At 37.6% G+C, this 23,484-nt stretch overlaps 2 protein-coding genes across 5 annotated transcripts in view; one reads left to right on the top strand and one right to left on the bottom strand.

Moving 5' to 3' along the window:
- CHORDC1 (cysteine and histidine rich domain containing 1) overlaps window positions 1–9,792 on the top strand; it is a 42,964-nt gene extending 33,172 nt beyond the window's left edge. For both annotated transcript variants that reach the window (XR_010946230.1, XM_067750674.1), the window contains one exon: window positions 9,509–9,792. The gene's annotated coding sequence lies outside the window, so the exon portion shown is untranslated. The remainder of the gene's footprint in view (window positions 1–9,508) is intronic.
- NAALAD2 (N-acetylated alpha-linked acidic dipeptidase 2) overlaps window positions 1–23,484 on the bottom strand; it is a 58,766-nt gene that overhangs the window by 1,409 nt on the left and 33,873 nt on the right. Inside the window, exons 15-19 of one of the 3 annotated variants that reach the window (XM_067750673.1) lie at window positions 21,527–21,617; window positions 19,697–19,961; window positions 17,886–17,967; window positions 16,598–16,690; window positions 7,595–9,616 (exon numbers count right to left, since the gene is read on the bottom strand). In XM_067750673.1, the coding sequence (XP_067606774.1) occupies window positions 9,427–9,616; window positions 16,598–16,690; window positions 17,886–17,967; window positions 19,697–19,961; window positions 21,527–21,617 (721 nt within the window). In that variant the 3' untranslated portion in view covers window positions 7,595–9,426. Of the gene's footprint in view, window positions 1–7,594; window positions 9,617–16,597; window positions 16,691–17,885; window positions 17,968–19,696; window positions 19,962–21,526; window positions 21,618–23,484 lie in introns of those variants that run through there. The other 2 variants (XM_067750671.1, XM_067750672.1) reach the window with 2 other exon arrangements.

Genomic DNA, 23,484 nt, shown 5'->3' with positions numbered 1-23,484 from the left:
AGCAAAATGTGCTGAGGCCATCCATGTTTTCACAAATGGCAGGATACCCTCCTTTCTTCGTGGCTGAATAATATTCCATTATATTATATTCCATTATATATATTCCATTATATATGTACCATATTCTCTTTATTCAGCCATTGACAGACGCTAAGTTTTTTTCCACATCTTGGCTATTATAATGCGGCAATGAATATTGGGGTACACATATTTTTTTGAGTTAGTGGTTTCATTTTGTTCTGAAAAATAACCCAGAAGTGGAATTACTGGATCATGTGGTAGCTCTATCTTTAATTTTTTGAGGAACCTCCACACCGTTTTCGATAGTGGCTGTGCTGTGCCAGTTTATGTTCCTACTGATAGTGTACCAAGGGTTCCCTTTTCTCCACGTTCTCATCACCGGCACTTCTTATCTCTTTTCTTTCTGATGATAACCATTTTAACAGGTATGAGATGATGACTCACTGTGGTTTTAACTTGCATTTCCCTGATGATTAGCGATATTGAGCATCTTTTCATGTACCTGTTGTCTTTGGAAAAATGTCTTTTAGGTCTTCTGCCCATTTTTTAATCAAATTATTTGCGTTTTTGTTTCTGACTTCTCTATATTTCGGATATTAACCCCTTACCATATATGTGATTTGCAAAAAGTTTCTCCCATTCTGTAGGTTGCCTTTTCATTTTGTTGTTTCTTTTGCTGTGCAAAAGCTTTTAAATTTGATATAGTCCCATTTGTTGATTTTTGCTTGTGTTTTTATATCCAAAGAAATCATTGCTACCACCAGTGTTGAGGAGTTTCTTCCCTATGTTTTCTTCTAAGAATTTTAAAGTATCAGGTCTTATGTTTAAATCTTTAATATATTTCAAGTTAATTTTTTTGAGTGGTGTAAGATAACGGTCCATTCTCATTGCTCTGCATGTGTTTATCCAGTTTTCCCAACACAATTTGTTGACGAGACTATTCCTTTCCCCATTGGGTGCCCTTTACTCCCTTATCCAATATTACTTGACCATATAAGCAGAGGTTTAATTCTAGGCCCTCTAATGTGCTCCACTGATCTATGTGTCTATTTTTGTGCCAGTATAATACTTTTTTTAAAAATTGAAGTATGGTTCATGTACAATATGTTTCAGGAGTACGACATACTGATTCACAATTTTTAAAGGTTATATTCCATTTATAGTTATAAAATATTGGCTGTAGTCCCTGTGTTGGACAATATATCATTGTAGGTTATATCTTTTATACAGAGTAGTTTTTAGTTCTTAATCTCCTACCCCTATTTTGCCCCTTCCCCCTCCTCACTGGTAACTACTAGTTTGTTCTGTATACCTGTGTGACTGTTTCTTTTTAGTTATGTTCACTAGTTCATTTTATTTATTTGTTTTTTAATTGAAAGGAACATGCTTTAAATTCTATAGAACTTTACAGTTTTCAAAAGTTTCACACATGATTTCATATAATCCCATAAAAACCCTTTTTTTAAATCACCTGCCTCTGTATTGCTCCCCCTTCCCTCTCTGCACTGATAAACACTAGTTTATTTTCTGTATCTGTGAGTCTGTTTCTTTTTTTGTGATATTCATTAATTTGTTGTATTTTTTAGTTTCCACATATAAGTGATATTATACAGTATTTGTCTTTCTCTGACTTATTTCACTTAGCATAATACCCTCCAAGACCATCCATGTTATTGCAGATGGCAAAATTTTCTTTTTATGGCTGAGTAGTATTCCATTGTGTATATGTGTGTGTGTGTGTGTGTATCACATCATCTTCATCCATTCATCTGTTGATGGACACTTAGGTTGCTTCCATATCTTGGCAGTGGTAAATAATGCTATGAATATTGAGGTGTGTATATCTTTTCAAATTATGGGTTTCCCTGGATATATGCCCAAGAGTGGTATTCCTGGATCATATGATGGTTCTGTTTTTACTTTTTAAAGAACTCCCCCATACTTTCTCCAAAATGGTTGTACAAATTTACATTCCCTCAACAGTGTACAGAGTTCCCTTTTCTCCACATCTTCATGAACATTTGTTATTTGTATTCTTTTTGATGACAGAGATTCTGATAGGTCTGAGGTGATATCTTACTGTGGTTTTAATTTGCATTTCTCTGACAATTGATATTGAGCATCTTTTCATGTGCCTGTTGACCATCTGTATATCTGCTTTGGAAAAATGTCTATTCAGGTCTTCTGCCCAGTTTTTAATCAGGTTGTTTTTTTGATGTTGAGTTGTATGAGTTGTGTATATATTTTGGATCATATCATTTTCAAATATTTTCTCTTATTCACTAGGTTGCTTTTCATTTTCTTGATGGCTTCCTTTACTGTGCAAAAGCTTTTAAGTTTAATTAGGTCCCATCTGTTTACTTTTGCTTTTATTTCCTTTGCTTTAGGAGACAGATCCAAAATAATACTGCTATGATTTGTATCAGAGAGGATTCTGCCTATGTTTTCCCCTAGGAGTTTTATGATTTCCTGTCTTATATGTAGGCCTTTAATCCATTTTGAGTTTATCTTTATATGTGGTGTTAATATTCTAATTTTATTATTTTACATGTAGCTGTCCAGTTTTCCCAGCACCACTTATTGAGACTGTCTTTTCTCCATTGTATATTCTTGCCTCCTTTGTCATAGATTAATTGACCGTAAGTACATGGGTTTATTTCTAGGCTTTCCATCCTGTTCCATTGATCGATGTATCTCTTTTTATGCCAGTACCATATTATTTTGATTACTGTAGCTTTGTAGTATAGTCTGAAGCCAGGGAGTGTGATTCCTCCAGCTCTGTTCTTTCACCAGATTATTTTGGCTTTTCAAGATCTTTTGTGTGTCCATAGAAACTTTAAAATTTTCTTTTCTAGTTCTGTGAAAAATGCCCATGGTATTTTGATAGGGATTACATTGAATCTGTCAGTTGCCTTCAGTATTATGGTCATTTTAACAATATGGATTCTTCCAGTCCATGAACATGGTATATCTTTCCATCTGTTTGTGTCATCTTCAATATTTTTCATCAGTGTCTTACAGTTTTCAAAGTATAGGTGTTTTGCCTCCCTAAGTAGATCTCTAGGTATTTTCTTTTTGATATGATAGTAGATGGGATTGTACCCTTAAATTCTTTTTCTGATCTTTTGTTGTTAGTGTATAGAAATGCAACAGATTTCTGTATATTAATTTTATATCCTTCAATTTTACTAAATTCATTGATGAGCTCTAGTCGTTTCCTGGTAGCATCTTTAGAATTTTCTACGTAGAGCATCATGTCATCTGCAAACAGTGACAGTTTTATTACTTCTTTTCCAGTTTGGATTCCTTTTATTTCTTTTCCTTCTCTGGCTGCTGTGGGGAGGACTTCCAAAACTCTGTTGAATAAAAGTGGTGAGAGTGGGCATCCTTGTCTTATTTCTGATCTTAGAGGAAATGCTTTCAGATTTTCATCATTAAGTATGATGTCACCTGTGGGCTTGTCTTATATGGCCTTTATTATGTTGAGGTTTGTTCCCTTTATGTCCATTTCTGGAGAGTTTTTATCTTAAATGGATGCTTAATTTTGTAAAGCTTTTTTTGCATCTGTTGATATAGTTTTTGCCCTTCAGTTTGTTAATGTACGTTACATTGATTGATTTGCAGATATTGAAAAATCCCTGCATCCCTGGGATAAATCCCACTTGATCATGGTGCATGATCCTTTTAATGTATTGTTGGATTTGGTTTGATTATATTTTGTTGAGGATTTTTGCATCTATGTTTATCAGTGATATTGGCCTGTAATTTTCTTTTATTGTGGTATCTTTTTTTGTTATCAGGATGATGCTGGCCTTGTAGAATGAGTTCACAAATGTTCCTCTGCAGTTTTTAGTATAGTTTGAGAAAAATAGGTGTTAACTCTTCTCTAAATGTTTGGTAGCATTCACCTGTGAAGCCTTCTGGTTTCGACTTTTGTTTTCTGATAGTTTTTATTACTGTTCCACTTTCATTGCTGGTAATTGGTCTGTTCATATTTTCTGTTTCTTCCTGGTTTAATCATGGGAGATCATACATTTCTAGGAATCTTCCATTTTCTTCTAGATTGTCCATTTTATGGGCGTATAGCTGTTCATTGTAGTCTCTTATGATTCTTTTGTATTTCCTTGGTGTCTCTTATAACTTTCATGTCTGATTTTGATTTGGCCCTCTCTTTACTTTCTTGATGAGTCTGGCTAAAGGTTTATCAGTTTTGCTTATCTTTTCTATTTTTAGTTTCTATTTTACTTATTTCTATTCTGATATTTATGATTTATTTCCTTCTACTAACTTTGGGGTTTTGTTTTTCTTTTCCTACCTCCTTTAGGCATATGGTTATATTGTTTACTATAATACATTTTTAGTACTATAGCTTTGTAATATAGTTTGAAATCAGGAAGTATGATACCACCAGCTTGGTTCTTTTTCCTCAGAGTCGCTTTTGCTATTTGGGGTCTTTTGTGGGTCCATACAGATTTGAGGATTGTTTTCTACGGTGAAGAATGCCATTGGTGTTTTGATGGGAATTTTGTTGAATCTATAGATGGCTTTGGATAGTATGGACATTTTGACAATATTACTTATTCCGATCCATAAACACAGGCTGTCTTTCCATTTATTACTTTTGTTTTCAGTTTCTTTCAGCAATAATCTTTCACTTCCTTGGTTAAACTTATGCCTAAGTATTTTATTGTTTTTGATGCTATTGTGATTGGGATAGTTTTCTTTATTTCCTTTTCAAATGTTTCATTCTTAGCATATAGAAATGTAATTGATTTCTGTATATTGATTTTTGTATCCTGCAATTTTACTGAAATCATTAATTCCAACAGTTTTTGGTTTTTTTGTTTTTTTTTTTTTGGTTGAGTCTTTGGGATCTTCTATATATGAAATTGTAGCATCTGCAAATATCAACACTTAGTTCTTCATTCTCTATTTGGATGCCTTTTGTTTGTCTTGCCCAATTGCTCTATATTGAGCAATTTAGTCCTTCAGTACTATATTTAATAAGAATTGTGAAAGTGGGCATCCTTGTCTTGTTCCTGATCTTAGAGGAATAGCTTTCAATTTTTATCCATTGAGTATCATGTTAACTGCAGGTTTGTTACATATGGCCTTTATTATGTTATGGTATGTTCCTCTATACCCAGTCTGCCTAGCGGTTTTTTTTTTTTTTTTTTTTTGCGGTACGCGGGCCTCTCACTGTTGTGGCCTCTCCCATTGCGGAGCACAGGCTCCAGACGCGCAGGCTCAGCGGCCATGGCTCATGGGCCCAGCCACTCCGCGGCATGTGGGATCTTCCCAGACCAGGGCACGAACCCATGTCCCCTGCATCGGCAGGCGGACTCTCAACCACTGCACCACCAGGGAAGCCCGTGCCTAGCATTTTTTAATCATGACAGGATGTTGTATTTTACCAAACGCTTTTCTGCATCAACTGAGATGATCACGTAATTTTTATCTTTCATTAATATATTACATTTATTGATTTACATGTTGAACCATCTTTGCATCAAAGGGATAAATCCCATTTGGTCATGATGTATAACCCTTTTTGTATGTTCTTAAATTCAGTTTGCTAAGATTTTATTGAAAAATTTACACCTACATTCATCAGGGATATTAGCCTATTGTTAAAGTGTCCTTATCTGGCTTCAGAATCAGGGTAATGCTGGCCTCGTAAAATGACTTTGGAAGTATTTCTTCCTCAGGTTTTTGCAAGAGTTTGAGAAGGACTGTTGTTAATTCTCTTTTGAATGTTTGGTAGAATTTGCCAATGAAGCCATCTGGTCCTGAGGTTTTCTGTGTTGTGTGGTTTTTGATTACTGATTCAATTTCTTTGCTCATTAATGGTCTGTTCAGAATTTCTGTTTGTCCTGATTCAGTCTTGGTAGTTTGTGTTTATAGAAGTTTATGCATTTCTTCTAGGTTATCTCGTTGGCATATAATTGTTCATAATAGTCTCATATGTCTTCTGTATTTCTGTAGTATTTGTATCTCTGTAGTGTCTTCTTTTTCATTTCTAATTTTGAGTCTTCTCTCTTTTTTTCTTAGTCTGGTTAAAGGTTTGTCAATTTTGTTTATCTTTTGAAGAGCCAGCTTTAATTTTGTTAATTCTGTTTTTTTCCTCCCTGGTCTCTATTCATGTATTTCCACTTTGATCCTCCTGCTTTCTCTTTCTAGTTCCTTGAGGTGTAAAAGTTAGGGGGATTTTTTTTTTGAGATGTTTCTAAATTTCTCAATATATGAATTTATTGCTATAAACTTTCCTCTCGGAACTGCTTTTCCTTCATCCCATAAGATTTGATAGTTTGTATTTCCATTTTCATTTGTTTTGAGATAATTTTTTAATTTCCTTTTTGTTCCCCTCTGACTGTTTAGGAGTGTCTTGTTTACTTTCCACATATTTGTAGATTTTCCAGCTTTCCTCTGATTGTTGATTTCTAGTTTCGTAGATTGTTATCTGAAAAGATAGTTGGTGTGATTTCAGTATTCTTATTTGTTGAGATGTGTTGTTTTCATTTCTTCTCGTATCATGATTTATACTAGATAATGTTCTGTGTGCACTTGAGAAGTATGTGTATTCTGCTACTTTTGGATATGTCTGTTAAGGTCATTTGTTATACAGTATGGTTAAATTCTAGCATTTCTTATTGATTCGATGTCTGGATGATCAGTGGTCATTGCTGGCAGTGGGATATTGAAAGCCTCTACTATTATTGCATTATTGTCTATCTCTCCCTTTTGATCTATTAGAATTTGCTTAATATATTTCAGTGTGCCAATGTTGGGTGTATATATATATTTATGATTGTTGTATCTTCTGGATATATTGACCTTTTTATCATTATATAATGACCTTTTGTCTCATCATTTTTGGCATTAAGTCTGTTTTGTCTGGCTATACCTGCTTTCTTTTGGTTTCCAGTTGCACGGAATATCCTCATCCACTCACATCTTCACCCTGAGCTTATGTGTATCTCTAGAGCTGAAATTATATAGTTAGGTCTCTTTAATCCATCCAGCCACTCTGTGCCTTTGATTAGTGAACTGAATTTATTTCTATTTAGAGTGATTACTGATATGTAAGGACTTACTACTGCCAGCTTATTGTTTGTCTTCTGGTTGTTTTGTATCTCCTTTCTTTGCTTTTCCCTCTGTTTCTGTCTACCTTTGTAAAGTGGTGATTTTCCACGGTGATTTGCTCAGTCTCCCTTTTTTTCATGTTTCATGACTACTCTAGATTTTTGCTATGTGGTTACCAAGCATAAACATCTTAGACATAAAATAATCCTACAGGAAAAAGACTAAAACAGTAGTTCAAACACGTTCTGTGTGTTGAACATGTGGTAGTACATATTCTCTATCTAATATCCTGAGTTTATTACAGTGCATACCACATAATCATTGTTCTGTTCAAATGGTGAATTGTTGATTAAAGATGATAAAAACAAAATAACTTACCGATTAAAGTAAACAATAAGTTGAAAAGGTTACTATTTTTCTCTAAACCCATATTTCTAACCATACATGCTTTTTTAGCAATAAATATCTTTCTTCTGGAAAGCTGCCGGTAGGAAAAACATAAAAGAGATTTATAAATTTTTGTATTTTGTCCCCTTTAGAAATGATACAATAGAGTTAGATGGAACCTTAACAATCCTTACTCTTGAAGAAACTGATGCCCAAAATTATGTAGTGATTTACTCAGTTGGGACAGTAGAAAACCCAATATTGTCTCTACAAGACAATGCTTTAAGTCAAAAGTTAAAATACAGTTACTCCTCTATCCTAAAATAAAGTCTTATGTTAAGGTAATATAGTATGGTAGAAAATTAAATTCATAGATTGGCTAAAACAAACTTGTCACAGAAGTCTAATTTAATATGCTTTATAAATTTATTTATGCTTCATGAGTAGTGTCTTTTATTGCCCTTTAAAGCTTCTTCTTGTAGTTAGTGTGCCTGCCTATGAGGGCTCATTTAATTTTGATTCTCAACTCTTTTTGGCAAAGTAATTAAACGACCAAGCTTTCTGAAGCTTTCATCTCAGATTACCCACAATTCTGAATCATTAGGCTCTGCATGAAAGTTTGCACATGCTGATATACTTCTGTTCAATAGGAGTCAGAGTGTGAAGATTTGTGGCAACTACAGTAGACCTGTGAACAACACAGCTTTCAACTGCATAGGTCCATTTATCCGCAGATTTTTTTCCACTAAATACGTACTACAGCACTACATGATCCATGGTTGGCTGAATCCATGCATGCAGAAACAAGGATATGGAGAGGCCAAGTGTCAAGTTACACATGGATTTTCAACTGCACAGAGGGTCAGCACCCCTGACCCCCATGTTATTCAAGGGTCAACTGTTTTCACCTATCAGATATATATTATTCAGTAGAGTTGAAGTTATCAAAAGTATAGCTGTTACTCACTTTTCCTTACCATTTGTACTCCATGATGGTTTCGCAAGAGAAGGTGTGCTATTCCAGTCTCCTTGCCAGACATTTTTTTTCTTGGTAATCAAATTTATTTATAAGGTATCATTGTTACACATTTTAAGTTTACTGTTTGATGAAGTTTGACAACTGTATATTCCTGTGTAACCATCATCCAGATCATGATACAGAAGACTCCCATCATCCCAGAAACTTTGCTCTTTGTAGCACATTTCCTCCCTGCCTGCCCCTTACTTGACCCAAGCAATCACTGATGTAATTCCTAATACCATAGATTAGTTTTGCTTCTTCATATAAATTGAATCTCATACTAGGCATTCTTTTGTGTCTGGCTTCTTTCCCTCAACAATGTCTGCCAATAATATTACATGTATTGGCAGTTATGTCGTTTTTATTGCTGAGTAGTATTCCATTGTGAATATACCACAATGTATCCATTCATTTATTGATGGGCATTGGCATTATTTGCACATTAAGCTGCGATGAACATGCAACAGTCTTTTGGTGATCATGTTTTTGCTTTTCCTTAGTAAATACCTAGAAGTAGAATTTTAGAGCTATAATATAAGTATATATTTAACTTTATAAGAAGGTGCCAGACTGTTTTCTGAAGTGGTTGTACTGTTTCACTTTCTGGCCACCAATGTCTGCAGAGTTCAAGTTCCTTGCCATATTTTATTTTAGGGAACTTTCACTTACTTTATCTCTTTCTCCATATGACTAGAGGTTTTTTTGGTTTGTTTTATTGGATTAGCACTTTGATGATGAAGTTATAAATTTTCAAAGGGTCAAAAATCTCTTTGCAGATGAACAAGGTGGAAGTCTAAAGTCAAAACATGACATGAAAAGCAAGATTTTAGCATGCTCTGGCTTCATGTGTTATCAGAAAGAAAGACGGATTTTATCCTCAGACTTTTAATGGCAGCTAGTTGGCTGAGACCTTACTATAACAACTCTTTCAGAGTCCCTGCTGCTGCTTGAATTGTAAAGGCTGCAATTGAAATGTGTTTCTTTACTTCTTTCCAGGCTGAACGAGGATCTGCTTTATTTTCAATATCAAATATAGAATCAAAGATGCCAGGAAATGATTCGCCAGCATATTTGTTGTGGCTGCTTGGAGCAAAGATGATGTGCCTAGTAGAAAAAAACAAAGAGGACAGGTTGAACTGAAGCGTATACATATATTACATTTTATATGCTTTTTCTTTATTCATTCTGCTTTGTTAGACCGTATCTTACTAAGTATTCTGTGTCTCCTCCTGGCATTTACTTTTGTTACTCCAAAATAAAAACATATATAATTGGTTTGAGATACTTAGTTAATGGTATAATTTTAAGCAAAGAAAGGAGTTGATAAGACGCATCTCGTGAATCATATGTTGCCATCCCATGCAGTTGGAAGTAAGTAGATTCTTTCCTGTAAGTTATGGGCATTAGTTGTCTAACTGCCTAGACATCCACAGACTGACATCCATGAAGCATGGATAATTTATGGATATGTTTAATAAGAGATTAAAAAAATACCGCTGTATTGCCTTTTTTAGAGATTCAACAAGAATGACAGTTGTTCCCAGTACTCTTCAGACATTAAAAAGCAATAATTAAAGAAACTTGTATTACAAAAATATCACAAGTGGCAAGGATAATAAAGCCCATTCCACAAAGGTAAAATGGCTATATATGGGTTGCCCACAAAGACACACTTTTTTGATCTAGAAGGAAAGTTTGCAGTTGATTTCCTACTTCACCTCATAAGTAGCTCAAGAGATAAGTTACTTCTCTCCCCAGTGTGTGGAATTCTGCCTTCCACAAATGTACATATTTTATTAAACCCTCTTATCAGGAATTAGGCCCAATAGTCAAATCCTGTAGCTGCTTCAAGCTGTAAATCTACTGTAGGACACAATATGGAACTCTATGTAAAGACACTATATTAATGATCAAAGAGAAATTCATAATGTAATCATTTAGATTTCCCAAAGTACATCAGGATTTATTGCTCTTGGCTTTTAAATTTTAGTATGGCCTCAAATGGATCTTTCTTATTAAAAGAGGTATATGTGCTAAACTGTTTATAAACATTAATATTCTGACATATATAAGCTGAGATTAGAGATACAGGTCATAGGTATTCCTTACTATACATGCCGTCTTCTGGAGAATTGTAAAGGGAGAGTATAGTACAGTATTATTGATATAGCAATCAAGTAAACCTGATGAAATTGTAAATGGGGTGTTTTCCTAATTTCTTTGTGATCATTAGTGTGTAGAAATGCCATAGGTCCCTGTATATTGCTTATGTGTCCTACAGCTTTACTGAATTCATTTATTCTAATAGTTTTTTTGTGGAATCATTAGGTTTTTCTACAAACAGTACCATGTCATCTGCAATAGTGACAGTTTTACTTCTTCCTGGTTTGGTTGTCTTTGATTTACTTGTCCTAATTGCTGTGGCTAGGACTTCCAGTACTATGTTGAATAAAAGTGGTGAGAGTAGGCATACTTGTCATGTTTTGGGTTTTTCACCATTGAGCATGATGGCAGCTCTGGGTCTGTCATATATGGCCTATGTTATGTTGAGATACACTGCCTCTGTATCCAGTTTGTTGAGACTTTTTTTTTTTAATTCGCTCTGCGGCATGTGGGATCTTAGTTCCCCGACCAGGGATCGAACCCATGCTCCCTGCAGTAGGAGCACGGAGTCTTAACCACTGGACCACCAGGGAAGTCCCGCTGAAACTTATTATAAGTGGATATTGAATTTCGCCAAATGTTTTTTCTCTATTGAGATGATTATATGGTTTTTATTCACTTTGGTTGGGAATTTTCTCCTTTCAGCACTTTGAATACATCATGCCACTCCCTTCTGGCCTGAAAAATTTCTCCTGGAATATCTGCTAATGGTCTCAAGAGGATTCTCTTGTTCATAAGTTGTTTTTCTCTTGCTGCTTTTAAGATTCTCTCCTTATTTCTACCTTCCTTGCCATTTTAATTATAATTTGTCTTAGATGGGTATCTTTTGGTTCATCTTATTTGGAATTGTCTCAGCTTCCTGGATCTGGGTGTCTGTTTCCTTCCCCATGTTGGGGAAGTTTTCAGCCCCCTTCTCTTCTCTTTTGGGACCTCTATAACATAAATGTTGTTTCACTTGATGTTGTCCCAGAGGTCCCTTAAGCTGTCATCACTTTTAAAAATCCTTTTTGCTTTTTGTTGCTCTGTTTGTGTGAGTTCCACCACCTGTGTTCCAGGTCACTGATTCTTCTGCTTCTTTTAGTCTGCTGGTGAACCACCCTAGTGTATTTTTCAGTTCAGTTATTGTATTCTTTCTTTAACACCATGACTTCTATTTGGTACTCTCTTATATGTTCTACAAGTTTCTCAAAGTTTTCGCTGTGTTCATCCATTCTTCTCTCACATTCAGTAGCCTCTTTGATGACCACTACTTTGAACACTTTATCAGGTAGATTACTTATATTTAACTGTTTTTCTCCTGGGGTTTTGTCTTTTCTTCTTTGTTTGTAACATATTCCCGTGTTTCCTCATTTTGCTTGACTCTCTGGAAGAGGTGGCTGTTGCATCTAATGCGTAGAAACCAGCAGTCTTGATGGAGTAGCCTCATGTGATAAACCTTACTGTCCAACCTTTCCCTAGCTCTGGTTGTCTCTCAAACCTCTGGGATTCTCCAAGCCACCTATTTTTAATAGCTCCCAACAGCTGAGTGTGTGCCAAGACCTGTCAGTGTACCAAAGGGGAATATCTCAGTCAGCACTTAGATTCAGGATGATTGGAAGCCAGGCCCTCAGGCAGCAGCTTTTAAAGTATGCAAATGTATACCATCCTGTGGAACACGAGAGTAGGTCTGGTGGCCACTAGAGCCAGGTCATAGGAAGGTGTCCCCTGGGTAGCAGTCAAAACTCGGGGCTCCAGACAAGTGCTTAAGCTCCTTTCTGGTATATACTAGCAAGCTGTAGCAGAGCAGAGGGAGAACGTAGACGGCGTTCCCCGGCCCGTGTTCTCTGAGAGGAGCTCCACAGGCCTCTAGATGTGTGCCAAGCGTGAAGGCTGCCCCTCAGGCTGAAGCTCCAGGACAGGCAAATAGGCCTCTTCTACGGAAAGGGGGGGGGGGGGGGGTGTTTCCGCCTGCTATCTGTGCAGTGACCTGAAGGTGGCAGCCTCCCACGCACTGACTCTCGGATCGTTGTAACCCTGTGGGACCCAGGAAAGCAATACCACCTGGCCGCCAGAGGCAGGGGATGAAGGGGTATCCCCTGGGCAGCAGCCACAAAAGCTGAGGCATCAAACGTGTAAGAGTTCCCCTGAGAGATGCTCGTTCTCTGGAGCGTGGCAAAGGGAGAGCATGAAGACAGCACCTGCCCTCCTAGGTCTCTGGTACAGTTTACAGTCAGCCCTTAGATGGGTAATGTGTTTAATCAGAATCCTGCCTCTCGGCCTGCAGCTGTGATTATAAGCTTATAGGCTTCTTTCCCTGGAAGACAGCCCTTGGTTCTGCTGCCTCTCTCTTGCTGTGCCTGACAGTGGTAGCTGTTTAATATCTATTCCTATGACACCCGCAAGCATAATCCCCTCTGGTCACCAGAGCCAGGCAATGTAGAGGTATCTCCGGCAGCAGCTTCAAATATCAGGGTGCCAGAAAAGGGTATAAGCTCCCTTCTGAGAGAGAAGGTCAAGCTGGAGTGAGGCAGAGGGAGAGTGCAAAGAGTGCTTCCACCAGCCTCCATTCCTCAAGAGAGCACTCCGTGGGCTTTTAGAAGTGCGCCGGAACGAAAGCCCTCTCCTCAGGCCAAAGCTCCTGGACAAGCAAATGAGCCTCTTTCTCAGAAAGACTGGGGGTGTTTTCAGTCTGCTCGTACCTTGGGGATGGTAGTCTGCCAAGACTGTCTCTCCAGTTGTTACAGCCTCATGGGATGCAGGAATGCAAGCCCTCCCACCCGCTACCCCGCGCCAAGCAATCAAGGAGTGTCTCCTGGCGACAGCTACAAAAACCAGGACACCAGATGCAAAAGGCAGAGTACCAGCTGCAAATAAAAGCTGCGCTCCAGAGATACTGGTGCTCTGGAGATCAGCAGAGGGAATGTGTAACGATCATCACCTTCAGGGAAGAGGAGGGAAAGAAAGATAGTGCCCACGAGCTTTAGCAAGGCAGAGGAAGAGTGGAAATCGGCACCCACCGGCCCCCATCTCGGAGAGTATCCCACCAGGCCCCTGCCCCTCCAGCCGGTGCTTTAAGATCAGCAAGTGAATCTCTTTCACATAAAATCTGGGTGCTTTTAAGGACTGCTCCTGTGCTGGGCCCTGTGCAGATGAGTTCCAGCCAGTCCTTTCAGCCTGAGCAGTTTCTCAGTTCTGTACATCCCTTTGGTCTTCGGGATGCAGCAGCTTTGTTGGTTCTCAAAGCCAGATGTTTGGGAGGCTTACCTCTCAGGCTCTGGGCCTAAAAGTTGAGGTGGCTGATTTGGGTACAAACCCTTTGCTGTGGGCTTGGTGGCAAGATTGGGCCTCAGCCTCACCTACCCACATCCACGTGGCCTTTTTCTCCTTTGCCTGATTTGAAGGAGTTGCTCGGCTAATCGTCAGGTCTTTTTCAGAGGACAACTGTCCCATCTGTAGCTGTAGATTTGGTATGTCTGGGAGAGGTGAGTTCGGTATCTTCCTACATTGTCATCTTGAACCACCTCTCCCTGGCTGTAGAATATAGTCTTCATGTTCAATTAATAGTTCCAGAAAGTGTGTTTACCCTTTGACCCTGAAATCTCAGGTACTGATTATAGAGATATTAAAACAAATGTTCAAGTAGGGCTCAGGGACATTTTATAGCAGTACTTTTCATAGTACTAAATAATTGGGGGGCAAAATCTAATTAAAAACTCAATAAGGACTAAAAAAATTACACATGAAAGCCATACAGTGGAACACTATGCAGCAGATGAGAAGAGCTAAAATTATATATATTGGGCTTCTCTGGTGGCGCAGTGGTTAAGAATCCGCCTGCCAATGCAGGGGACACGGGTTTGTGCCCTGGTCTGGGAAGATCCCACATGCTTTGGAGCAACTAAGCCCATGTGCCACAAGTACTGAGCCCACACTCTAGAGCCCGTGAGCCACAACTACTGAGCCCGTGAGCCACAGCTACTGAAGCCAGCACGCCTAGAGCCCGTGCTCCACAACAAATCCGCGCACCACAACAAAGAGTAGCCCCCGCTCGCTGCAACTAGAGAAAAGCCCGCTTGCAGCAACGAAGACCTGACACAGCCAAAGGAATAAATAAGTAAAAAAGTTGTATATATTGACATAGATCTCTGAGATAAATTTTTACCAAAAGCAGTTGCAAAGTGATATATGGTCCCATTTATGTAAACAGAAATGAATAAATAATAAATAAATAACTATACATGTGTACATAACTGCATTCAAAATTTAACATCAAACTCATCACTGATTTTCCCTGAAGGAAATAATAGAAATGTCCGTGTGTTAGCACTGTCCCTTTTTATTCTATATAATTGTATCGAGCCTGAATTTGAAAAAGAGATGTTTGCTTATAAATCATATAAATTAAAAAATAAGGACTTCCCTGGTGGTCCAGTGGTTAAGAATCCATCTTCCAATGCAGGGGACGCCGGTTCGATCCCTGGTCGGGGAACTAAGATCCCACATGCCACGGGGCAACTAAGCCCACACCTCAACTACTGAGCCCGTGAGCTCTGGAGCCCACGCACCACAAGTAGAGAGAAGCCGACGCACTGCAACGAAGAGCCTATGCACTGCAACAAAAGATCCTGCGTGCCGCAACTAAGACCCAATGCATCCAAAAAAATAATTAAAAAAAAAAAAACTTAAAAAAATAAAAAAATAAATATATAAAGATGGACTAATGATAGGCAAGAGAGTATTAACGTGTAGATTAGCTTTCAACCTTTGATTTATGTAAATAACTGATGGCTGCTATTTCATTTGTATTGATAAACATTTATCCTTACATTATGTAAACTATTATAAAAATAGCAGCCATTTACTGAGTATACCCCCTCTGAGCTGAACCTTCTGCATGCCTTAAACCTACAGACCTATGGGGTAAAAGCACTGTAATCTCCATCTACAGCTGAGGAACCTGAGTCTTAGAGAAGTAAATTTGCCCAGGTCACATTTAGTATTTGGCAGAGCTGGGCTCTAAATGCCTGGGCTTGTAATCAGTTAAATTATTACTAATATTTATAAGAAAGGTAACATAGAAATATCTTTTGTATATGTCATTTGATGATAAACAGCCTTGTAAAATAGCAATTATCACCATCCTAATTCAGATGAGCAAACCCTAGATATGACTTGCTCTAAATCACACATGTGCAAGTGAACTAGAACACAGATTTTCTGACTCTAAATGCTAGGACCTTTCTAATTTTTACCAAGAAACCACGGCTTAAAATGTACGTCAAAAAACTGGAGGCTATCCAAAAGCAGCCAAGATACTGAAAGAAAACCTGAGATAGAGATAAAAAAACAATAACGATATTTCTTTAGGGGAAACTATGGCATCCATCTTCAAAAACCTGAAATGTTATATGGAAATAGATCTAGACTAATTCTTTTTGACTTCGGAGAGCAGAACAGGGTCAGAGGGAGAAAATTACAGGGAACTATATCTTTATGAAGAAAACTTTCTATTAAGTAGAACTTTACTAAAACAGAACGAACTTCCTCATGTGGTAGTAAGCTTCCATTCACTGGAAGATTCAAACAGTGGCTGGATAACTACTTTTCTGAGATCCTACAGAAAAGATTCATGTAGAAAATTGAACTACATGAGCTCTCAGATCCCCTTTAAGATGCTGTGTCTTTTCGATTTTGTTACAAGAGTTCTTTTTCAACTATCATCTGCCGTTTACATCTGCAGCAAAGCAATACACGATATGAAATTAACTTTTCTGATAGTACAAATTATACTGTTATGCAGAATCTCACCCATATTTCCTTCAGTATACATATCCACTTTCCACTTGTCTGATAGCAGGAGTTTGAAGCACACCTTGGGTGTGCTGGTTTTGGTCACAGTGACATATTTGGTGTCCTTTAGTGGAACAGCTGTTGCCTCCTTACCTATAGAATGGCCTCCCTGGTAAACCAAGGGGATCGATGAATGCCCTTTCCAGGAACATCAGTTGGTCATTCATAATTCTCACTGCAGTGGGGCTTTGAGAATAAGAAATAGATAATTAAAACCCTTACCATGCAGCCACATTTTAAAATATTAAATAAGGATAAGGCATGAGGAAATAACCTTCTAAACTCATAGATTTTTTAAAGAAAGTGCATATAAAACACACAGTAAGGCTCATATGGTAAGCTACATATAACAGCAGGGGCATTTTTCTATTATTTATAATAAGCAGAGAGACTGATTGGGAAATGGTTTGTTTTGTTTTTCAAGATCACAGACCAGAAAGAAGTGAAAGACATTTTAAATTCTTTGTAGGAGGAGAGCCAGGCCTCCTGCAAAGGTAGACAGGGTGGACTACCAAGTTGTTCTTGATAAACCAGTTAATTCTACTGTGGAAGAAAGGAGCAGAGTAAGGGCTAAACAAGACAGAATGAAGGGAAGATGCAGGAGTCTGCAAGGAGGGAGACAGCTGCTCCTAGTGGGCAGGGAGTCCCTTCCACACTTGGAATCTGCCAACTCTCTTTGGGGTGCTGCAAAAGTTCCCTACGCTGTCCTACAGCCCCAGGGAGAGAGGCCCCTCACAGTGACTGATACAGCTTTCTGCCCGGATGGGAGGTGGGAAAGCTTATTCTGATAAATCTGAAAAAAATTAAGAAATGTGACATGGACTGTAAGGTGGAACAAATTATGCTTGTTAAATAATGCTTTGAGTATAACTTTCAAATTATTTTTCAACCTAACAACGGCACGAGGTTAAATGAAACGCAAAAAAAGTATTAGTAAAGAAAGAACTTCTACACCATTCACAGGAATATTGTGACTGTAGTAAAATATGCTACAAATGCACTTAAACCCGTAGAATTATGAATTACCAGAAATAGTCAGAATTCTTATCATGCGAACTTCTGAAGACATGTCTCCCTGGCCCTTGCCATGGGATGAGTTTTTAGTCTATCATTCAACAGCTATGCCCCTCAAACTTTAATGTGAATACAAACTACCTGGAGAGTCTTGTTAAAGTGCAGAATTCTAATAAAGCAGGTCTTGGATGGGGTCTGATATTCTGCCTTTCTAACAAGCTCCCAGGTGATGTTGATGCTACTGGCTGGCACACCATAATTTGAGTAGCAATGATTCAGAGTTGAATGCTTCTATAAGTGTACCCAGTTCATTCCAGTCACCAGACTGCTTTTCAAAACAGTAGGGAGCTTTACATTTGAAACTTACTTATTCAGATCAACTTGTGAAAGTCTTCTATGAAAATCGGAAGCAGACTTTGAGAAGTTTTTCACAGCAGAAAATAAGGAATCTTTTTAAAAAAAATAGAAAAGTAGAAGGGAGATTAGTAAGCATGAGTGCTTCATATTTCAAAGGTTCATTTTCCAACCCCGCCCCATTCCAGACTGCTGTGACTAAATAGATGTTGAAACTATTTTTCTACTGGGTTTTCTTTCAGATCCATGGAAATTATTAGAAAATATTGTAACAAAGAAATAATGTATCAAATTGAAAATGGCAAAATTGGTTCTTAAGGAAATAACAAATTTCAAGAGTTTAAGACATAAAAAATCCTTTTAACTCAATTTATCAGAAACCCAGCATTCATTTATTTATTCATTCAATACTTACTTATTGGGACAATTCATATAGATCTAAGCACAATTTTCTAAATTTTCTTTGCTTCAGTTTCTAGATCTTAGTGCCTGCTGCTCGTCGTAACTTTCTGAAGGTTACTTTTTTTTTTTTTAACATCTTTATTGGGGTATAATTGCTTTACAATCGTGTGTTAGTTTCTGCCTTTATAACAAAGTGAATCAGTTCTACATATACATATGTTCCCATATCTCTTCCCTCTTGCATCTCCCTCCCTCCCACCCTCCCTATCCCACCCCTCCAGGTGGTCACAAAGCACTGAGCTGATCTCCCTGTGCTATGCGGCTGCTTCCCACTAGCTATCTACCTTACGTTTGGTAGTGTATATATGTTCATGCCATATGTCCATATGTCTCACTTTACTGACTACCCGCTACTCATTCTCAGTACCCCTATAGTACCCTCTGTGCACCCCTTTAATAGATTTTCCCCTGCATTTTGTCTTCTCCTTCCCCATGAGAATTTAAGCTCTTTGAACACAATGACTATTTCTTAATCTTCTTTATATCTCCCAGGAAATAACACAGCACTTGGTACACAGTAGACACTCAGTACATATTTGCTAACTTTGATATATACTAAGAATATGTACTCCCAGAATAATAAAAGAAAATGGTTGCAATAAAACAGTAATAATAGCTAACATTATGAGCACTAAGTGACAGTCGCCATTGTTTCCACACACCAACCAAATGGAATCTCCACAGCAATCTTGGAAACATTTTACTTTACTATTTCACTCATAATAAAACTGACACATAGGGGGTTAAGTAGCTTTCTCAAGGTCACACAATGCCTAAATATTAGAGCCAGGATTTGAAACAGGAAACTGCTTCCAGACCCAATGCTTAATGCTGCTACACTACACTACACCACATTTCACTTCTGCTTTGCAGGAGATACATGATGTGGAACAGCAACCACAAAATGGCCAGATATAAAAGGAAAGAATGCTGAAAACCAAGTAAAAAATCCTCCATGTAGAAAAACATTAATAGGTAAATGCTGCAGTAATAGTGATAATAACGTAATACTACATATATGTAGTAGAAGTGGTGGCTTTCTCTACTTTCCAATCTTTGTGTAATATTGTTACATTTTAATAGTATTGTTCTTATGACAAAACATTTTTAAAGGCAGCAATATGGGGAAAATATTTACCAACCCAATGTTTGTAGCACTTAGCAAAATGGATTCATCCTACAAATATCAAACTAAATCACATTCTTTAATAGGTGTTTAAAGTTTTTTTTCTATAAGTCAGGATTAAGAAATGAGGCAGGGATAAATTCTAGGATGAAATGGTATGCGTGGATGACAATAGGAGGTGATATCTTAAAACTCTAACTTGATGATTATAAAATATCTGTCCAGCCATTTCTTACCAAATGATACTTGATGGTCTCTTAATTGTTGGTCATATTTCTTGGATAAGCTGTAGATACCTGTTGCATAGTTTTCCAAAGATTTTGCATAGTCTTGAATGTTGAAAGGAATGATTTTAGAGTCTGCAAGCTCATAAACCAGTGCTCCTCGTAACTGAGCTACAGCAAGCTGTTTTTTAAACGTGGGGTCATAAAAATTCTCTACCAATTCAAATGTCTCATAAATTGTATGGTACATTGGATAGCTGCTGTAATTATCTGTTTTCTGAAAAAAAAAAGGTGGGGGGGACCGAGTATATACAAACATTAAATATTCACATTATAATATTTTATGGAATCATAAAATGATTGTATTAAAAAACATAACCATATGGCACCCTGAGTTTTATCACAATGAGTGAAAAAATTAAGTCTAATTAACTAAAACCCCACTACCAAATTTTCACCAATTTAAAATTTTACCATTATTCATTTTATAATTCATATAATCTTTGTTCAAAACACTGCTTCCTGAAACTTTTCCCTATTGCTTTGCTGACAATTAAATTAAGGAGTACATGCTCAAATTGCATACCAGCACAGTTTAAAATTATCTATCAACTGATTGAGAATGAAAGGTTCTGAGCAGCTAAGTATTGTTATAGCTGAAGGATTATTCAGCTGACACTTTAACAAGTTTGAACTACAGGGGTTCAACTTATACATTAATATTTTTTCAATAAATATGTACTACAGAACTACACGATCCTGAATGTAAAGCTATGTGTGGGTTTTCAACTGCTGGGAGGGTTGGCACCCCTGTTGTTTAAAGGTCAACATTTCAGCCCCTTCCCTCCCTTCCCAAACAGTATATAACCACATGCCATTTAACCTTTGTTACAAAATTAAGGGTTACCATTATAAACATAAATTGTTACAGGGTGGTACTCCACATAAATATTTTTTACTTCTTAGGTCTGCCTTTCCTAACTTTAGTTTTTACCTATCTGCTACTTTGCCATAAAGCTATCATTCTTATTGCTTTTAATATCACTAAAAGGCATCCCTGTATCAGTCTCTCTCCCTCTATCTGATATTCTGCTTTAAATCTGCATTGTCTTAGAAACTAGAAAACTTTGTTCAGAATGATGACAGTATAAAAGTGAAGAAGATTTGACAGAGGTAAAGCGCATCTTTTATGTATGAAGTGTAATGAGTATTAGTCTACAGATTTATGTATTTATTATGGGTTATTCTGAAGCTGTTTTTGCTTACTTCTCTGTTAGTTGTATACTGGATAGTCAAATTTGCAAGGGATATGTATTCTAGACAAGCAAGATGTTGGCATACTGCAATTATGATTAGAAAATTATTAAAATCTGTGACAAATTTGAGTTTACTGATGTAATCTTCAGTTTGGTTTATGACATAATTTATAACAAACAAACACGGTATAGGTTCAAAACCCGTGTACTCACATATCATCAATGTGTTTGAGTGGCAATGGTGCAATGCAGGCAATGCAGATCAGAAAAGAAGAATTAGATTTTCCAACAAAGCCCACATCAGGAAAAGGATGCAAACCCCTCGGTAGTGATAACCAGCTAAGTACCTGGCATTACTCTATCAACTACCACTTCACTGAATAACCCTGGCAGTGAACATTCACAAAATAACACAAATGATTTCCTAGTCCATCTACAAAGGGACCTACAGGCTATCTCTATCCCTGCAATTCTTCCCAGGCCACATGTCCACTCGGTGCCTGGTACCCAACAACTAAATGACAGAATTCCTAACAAAGAGAATGTGGATGAAGTGCTATGTATCCAAAATAATAAAATGGCTTACCCTATTCTTAGTGTACCGGACTCTTCCTGAAGCAATTCCAAGTCTCTGAAAATAAGCTTCAAAATCACTTCCAGATCCCAGCTTGTTGATTCTAAATGTAAAATATGATACACATACACGCACACGAAGAAATCAATGCATAAATAAATAATATAAAATTAAATAGATGGCACCATGAAACTGCCCCAAGAACTGCAAGGAGTTGTATGGCACGTTTATAAAACTTAAGAAAAGGTATACCACCACACCTATTCATATGTGTGTAAACCTATAAATCTGAGCTGATTGAAACCAGAGTCGGGCAGTGACACTAAATACGGCAGCCTGGTAACTAGGATATCTTCCGCGTTTATGGTATTTGTTTTGAGGGAAAAACAAATAAGATACAGTCTCTGCCCTTAGAGGACTATAGTCTAGTAAGAAAACTGCCATGAGAAAGTCTACATTTAAGATCATGAAGACTCTAAAAGTGCCTTAGTTTATTTCAGAAATAAATCTAATTATAATATATTGCTTTGCATATAATTAAGAAGCCACTACATACATACATATATATAAATAATATATACATATATACATATAAAATGTAATGATGGGATTTCCCTGGTGGTACAGTGGTTGGGAATCCTCCTGCCAGTGCAGGGGACACAGGTTCGATCCCTGGTCCGGGAAGATCCCACATGCCGCGCAGCAACTAAGCTCGTGAGCCACAACTACTGAGCCTGCGCTTTAGAGCCCTCGAGCCACAACTACTGAGGCCTCGTGCCACAGCTACTGAAGCCTGTGCACCTAGAGCCCATGCTCCGCAACAAGAGAAGCCACCGCAATGAGAAGCCCACGCACCACAACGAAGAGTAGCCCCCACTTGCTGCAACTAGAGAAAGCCCGCACGCAGCAATGAAGACCCAATGCAACCAAAAATAAATAAATAAATAAAAACTTTTTAAAAAAATGTAATGTCATAGAAGATTTTCGTTCAAAAATAAGTCAGTAAAACAGAATATAAAATTACATATGCATTAAGAACCTAACTATATACTTCCAAACTATTAGACATGTTTTTGAGATTGAGACCTTGGGACGTTTTCTAAATCTTTTTTTCTACTCTAGTGTTTTTTTGAATAAGCATTTAAAACATAGTGGAGGGGCTTCCCTGGTGGTGCAGTGGTTGAGAGTCTGCCTGCCGATGCAGGGGACACGGGTTCGTGCCCCGGTCCGGGAAGATCCCACATGCCGCGGAGCGGCTAGGCCCGTGAGCCATGGCCGCTGAGCCTGCGTGTCCGGAGCCTGTGCTCCGCAATGGGAGAGGCCACAACAGTGAGAGGCCCGCGTACCGCAAAAAAAAAAAAAAAAAAAGAATCCGCCTTCCAATGCAGGGGATGTGGGTTGCATCCCTGGTCAGGGTACTAAGATCCCACATGCTGCAGAGCAATTCAGTCCCTGCGCCACAACTACTGAGCATGTGAGCCACAACTAGAGAGCTCACATGCCACAACTACAGAGCCCACCCGCTCTGGAGCTTGCACGCCACAACTAGAGAGAGAAGCCTGCGCACCACAACGAAAGATCCCACGTGCTGCAACTAAGACCCAACGCAGCCCAAAATAAAATAAATAAATAAATATTTTTTTAAAAATTCCTGTAATAAGAAAAAAAGCATAGTGGAGATACATTTAAACTTTCACAAGACTTATTTGCAATATGGAATGAAGCTATAAATTGCTACCACCAGCTGGTTTTAGAAATAGTATAGGAGTAGAAAACAAATATAAATATAAAATAAATACAAGAAAGCTGCTATTGTATAAATGAGAAATAAAAGTTAATTCTTACATAAAATCTAAACTAATTAAAGGTAAAGACATAACTTGGTAGTTACTGATAATGCACCTTAATAAATTTAGAAAGAAATAATCCATCATTCATTTTTCTACTTCATTTGAATTGTATTTATTAAT

Source organism: Pseudorca crassidens, chromosome 9 (genome assembly GCF_039906515.1).
Source record: "Pseudorca crassidens isolate mPseCra1 chromosome 9, mPseCra1.hap1, whole genome shotgun sequence".
Lineage (NCBI taxonomy): Eukaryota > Metazoa > Chordata > Mammalia > Artiodactyla > Delphinidae > Pseudorca > Pseudorca crassidens.
This window is presented reverse-complemented; position numbering and strand designations above follow the sequence as displayed.